The sequence below is a fragment of the Penaeus chinensis genome, chromosome 25 (assembly GCF_019202785.1).
Source record: "Penaeus chinensis breed Huanghai No. 1 chromosome 25, ASM1920278v2, whole genome shotgun sequence".
Classification (NCBI taxonomy): Eukaryota; Metazoa; Arthropoda; class Malacostraca; order Decapoda; family Penaeidae; genus Penaeus; species Penaeus chinensis.
Genome location: NC_061843.1, coordinates 2,087,511 through 2,092,510, shown reverse-complemented (window position 1 = coordinate 2,092,510; position 5,000 = coordinate 2,087,511). Strand labels below are relative to the sequence as shown.

The following is a 5,000-nucleotide window of genomic DNA, read 5'->3' as shown; positions in this document are numbered from 1 at the left end:
TAGACAGATAGATTAATAGATAGATGGACTAATAGACAGATGGATTAATAGATAGGTAAATAGATAGATAGATAGATCAAGAGATAGAGAGGTAAATAGATAGAGAGGTAAATAGATAGAGAGGTAAATAGATAAATTAATAGATAGATGGATAGATAGATCGATAGATTAATAGATAGATAGATAGATAGATAGATAGATAGATAGATTAACTGATATACAGATCGATCAATAAATATATAGACAGATTAATAGATAGATAGATAGCTCGATAAAGAGAGAGGCAGGGAAGTGCGGAAGTGGGTAAGGAAATAGGTAGGTAGGTAGGTTGCGAAATTGGTGAGTGGGCAGATTGAAGGGTAGGTAAGTAATAAATAAATACATGGGGAGGCATATTGATAGGTAGCTAAATAGATTGGTAGATGGGGTGAAAGGCAGCTAGATAGATAGGAAGATAGAGAGATTAATGGACAGATGGCCAGATCTTATAAAGGCAAATATATACGTAGATTGCTAAATGTAAGTGAATATATATATGTATGTTTGTGTGTGTATGTGTGTGTGTGTGTGTGTGTGTGTGTGTGTGTGTGTGTGTGTGCATATGTATGTACGTATGCACGTATATAAAGTACCTCTAAACGTTGAACTTTAAACATCACACACGCACGCACGCACGCACGTACGCACGCACGCACGCACGCACGCACGCACGCACGCACGCACGCACGCACGCACGCACACACACACACACACACACACTCACACACACACACATGCACATACACAACCACATACACATATATCTATGTGTGTAATGTATATATATATATATATATATATATATATATATATATATAAGCACACGCATAAATTATATATCGTAATCGGACATAAGACACAACGGACAAAATCCGTAGACCCTCAGTAATACATCAGCTAGGAGTGTCGTCAGCTACCTGTCCTTTTCGGGGACTGTGAATGCAAAGAAGAAAGCTAGTGATAGAAGAAAGCTAACGGCATGTTTAAATGCGAATGATATTTGTAGGTCGAGGAGAAAAGAATATGCTGAGATTTATTGCTCATGTAAGTAAGATTAGGGAAGAAGTATAGTATTCGGCCGCAGTTTGAAGCAGCAGTATAGTATAGTATGTAATAACTTTGTGTACATTATTCACATTAATTTAACAACTACTTTCTCTACAGTATTTCTATATCTATTTACCTCCTCCAGTAGGGATAGAAACTTTCGCATTATAGAATAATCTAACACATCTTGTCGCCTTATACAGGATGCTGTATGTAGTGCGTCTGTATTTTGGTAAGTATGCACGTCCCGCCTTTGCTAGATTTTTCCCTTCCACTATCACTTCGTTTAATCAACCTCCGAACACATCTGCCGAGGCAGCAGGTGGTCTCCAAATTAGGCCGAACTTTTTAATGCTATTGCTGAACTCATTACCCTTTCAGTTAACAGGTGTTATGTTAATGTAACAGTTAACTCGCGACATTATGAAATGTACCTGCTTCTACGTTATTCGTTTTCTTCTTTTCTTTCTTTGTGCCTTTCTCTCCCTCTCTTTATTTCTCCCTCTCTCTCACTATCCAAACACACACACTCACTCACACACACACACACACACACACACACACACACACACACACACACACACACACACACACACACACACACACACACACACACGTGCAGATGTATACACGCAAGTACATACACACACACGTGCTGATGTATACACGCGAGTACATACACACACAGTTGCTGACCTCCCCAACTGCAGACGAACCATCTACGTGGTGACGGGAACCTACCAGCGGTCCAATCAGATACCAGAGATGACCCAGCTGGCTCAGACCTTGATGCTCGTGCCAGACGTGCACTGGATCGTGGCCGAGGACACCCGCGTGGATAACGAGAGGCTCATCCAATACCTCCTGTCCACGGGTATTTCATTCACGTATCTGAAAAGTGAGTCTTTGTTGCGGGGAAGTTCGAGTTGTGTGTAAGTGTGAGGTGATGATGACGATGAAGATGATGATAATGTTAATTGTGTAAAAAATAACGATGGTAATAATGTTAAGTATAACAAATATATTAATAATAGTAATGGTGATAACAATAACAATGATTACTTTAACAAGTATACCAACAAGAATAATAACAATAATAATAAATGACAGTACTACTACTAATTATTATCATTATCATTATTATTATTATTAATAATAATAACGATGGTAATGGTGATAATGATAATAGCAATAATATTGATGACAGTCATGGTGATGATGACAATGATAATAGTAGTAATTGTAATAAGAGTAACTATGATAGTAGTAATAAAAATACCGATGATAATTATAATAGTAATAAAGATAAAGATAATATTAGTGATCATAATAAACAAAAATAGTAATATTAATGGTAATAATAATGATAATAGGAATAACAATAATAAAATATTGATCATAATGATAGTAACAGCAATGGCCATGGTTGTACCAGTAATGATTATTACAATAATATTAGTTCCAAATAAAGATGTCGATATTAATAATGACAGTCCCACTCTATCTGCTTCCCTGCTACCCTCACTCCATCCTTTATTCCCTTCTTCTCTCTCCCCCACCCATTCCTACCCCTTCCAGCTCCCATGCCCCGCCAACTCCTGAAATGGCGACATCCTCCCAAAGGCGTCCCCAACCGCCGCGCCGCCCTCGCCTGGATCCGCAAGAACGCCAAGACGGGCGTCGTCTACTTCGCTGACGACGATAATACTTATGACTACAGGCTGTTCGAAGAGGTGACTGAGAAGGGGAAGATAGATAAAGAGAGAGAGAGAGAGAGAGAGAGAGAGAGAGAGAGAGAGAGAGAGAGAGAGAGAGAGAGAGAGAGAGAGAGAGAGAGAGAGAGATGGAGAGAGAGAGAGAGAGAGAAGTCTCTTTTGATTATTTAGTCCTTTTATTTAATATGGTAGCATGACAGACGGGCTGAGATGGTTGCTAAGTGTCTCGAGTGTTTTTTATATGAATCCTATCTAATAACTGCCGACGGCTTCTATACAAGTATAAAACAAAAGGGAAACCCAAATTAACGCGGGAAATGAAAAGCTCGTGGCCCAGCTCGGTTTGTGCATCCCCTGCTCGTGCTTGGCAGAGACGTAAGCAGGACGGAAGCAAGTCCAGTTACGTTGAACTTGACTGACACTGTCCTGGTGTGTGTGCGTGTATAGATGAAAGTGGATTATCAGTAATACCTGTGAAAGATTATATTTTTTTTTTTTTTTTTTTTTTTTTTTTTTTTTGGCCGAGTATGGAATACAAAAGTTATATAGCAAGTAACTTACGTACGTAAATATCAATAATGGTTCTAGTCCAAAACTGCCAGGGTAACACGTTGCGGTTAATATCAGGGTACAGGAGGTGCCGCGGTTAAACGGGGCATTAAGAAAATATGCATTTACAATAAGGTCATTGGGGAAATATGTATATGAATGGAATACGTGGCATGAGCTTTACAGACAGAGAGAGGGAGGAATGGGGGGAAGATGGAGGGACATTGTCCCTGGAACAATGGTGGGGGGGGGGGGGGGGAGGAAATGGCAATTACCAACCGTATACTTCTGATTTAGTTATTATCATCATTATCACTAGTGCTATTGTAGTAATAGTAGTAGTAGTAGTATCATTAATATTATCACTTCCATCATCCCTATTGTTTTAATGTAATATAATTACATATACAACCCTTCAACAAAGTTTTTTCCCCTGTCTGTTTGTACTTTACGTTTATCACATTTGAGTAATGTATGTTTTTTTTTTTTTTTTTTTTTTTTTTTTTTTTTTTTTTTTTTTTTTAATCTCCTGGCACTGTCCGTCCCTTTATATGTTTGGTATCATATTACAGTATTGTGGGTTCTCGGGTAATTGGATGAGACGGTGTGAGGATGGGGGTGGGGGGGGGGGCGGTAAAGTGGGAAGGGAGGAGGAATTTAAGGAAGATTTAGGGGATGAGAAAGAGTGGCAGTACGGGAAAGGGAATAGTAGGGAAAGAAGGAAAGAAAGGTACGGAAAAAAGGGTAGAGAAAAAGAAAGGGGGGGGGGGAGCAGCAGAAAAAATCGTGTGGAGAATAATTAGTTATTTAAGCGGCATAGTATGACCCTCAGAACATCTGTTTTCGAAAGCAGGAGAATTAACTAGTGATCGATGAAGTCGCCTGAAGGGAGAAAATGAAAATGAGATCTTGTTTCTGAACAGTTATCCCAAGAACAAATTTTACTATGGCTGATTTAGATATATTCTCCGCACCCGCAGTTTACCCCCTGATTTCTGATGATTTGCCTTAAAGTCCTCAGTCATATTTTGATGTTAACGTGAGAACATTTAAGAATTTGATATGAAAATATGGCAAGAACGGGAACCTTTTTTTTTCCAATATGGAGGTGTGAGATAACCGTAGTTTAATTAGGTCGTCTATTTATTAATGTCCTTTTCTTAACATAAATGCCACATCGATTTCAAAAGAAAGTTAAACAGAAGGGAGATGATACGATGGCTGGATGAAAAATATGCTGTACGGTTATCCCCTTGAGGAAGGGAAACTATCTCAAGAGAGATCTTTAAAGTGGATTATTATCCTACTCTGGTATTTCGGAGTACTCGGCTAAGTCTCTTGTTTACTGTCTGTAAATTGATTCACAGAACTGACTGAAGCAAATTATCTAATATTACTGCTTAGTGAATAGGGACGTGTGAATAGGGTGTGTCCAGAAATACTACACTCAGATACTAAGCCCAGAACCATTTGACTGTTAAGTCGGGTATTCTAGTAGACACAAGGAGAAACAAAATACTGTAAGCTGTTGTGTTTATAAACTTGTTCCTTCCCCGTGGGCTATGTAACGGAAGTACATCAATTATGCGATACTGAACATCATTATATTGATTCAAAATGTGCCAATATTTAATGTATAGAGTATAAATG

At 38.6% G+C, this 5,000-nt stretch overlaps 1 protein-coding gene across 1 annotated transcript in view; it reads left to right on the top strand.

Moving 5' to 3' along the window:
- Positions 1–5,000, top strand: part of LOC125038495 (galactosylgalactosylxylosylprotein 3-beta-glucuronosyltransferase S-like) — a 15,528-nt gene that overhangs the window by 5,622 nt on the left and 4,906 nt on the right. Inside the window, exons 3-4 of the mRNA XM_047631973.1 lie at positions 1,797–1,984; positions 2,665–2,819. Coding sequence (XP_047487929.1) covers positions 1,797–1,984; positions 2,665–2,819 — 343 coding nt within the window. The remainder of the gene's footprint in view (positions 1–1,796; positions 1,985–2,664; positions 2,820–5,000) is intronic.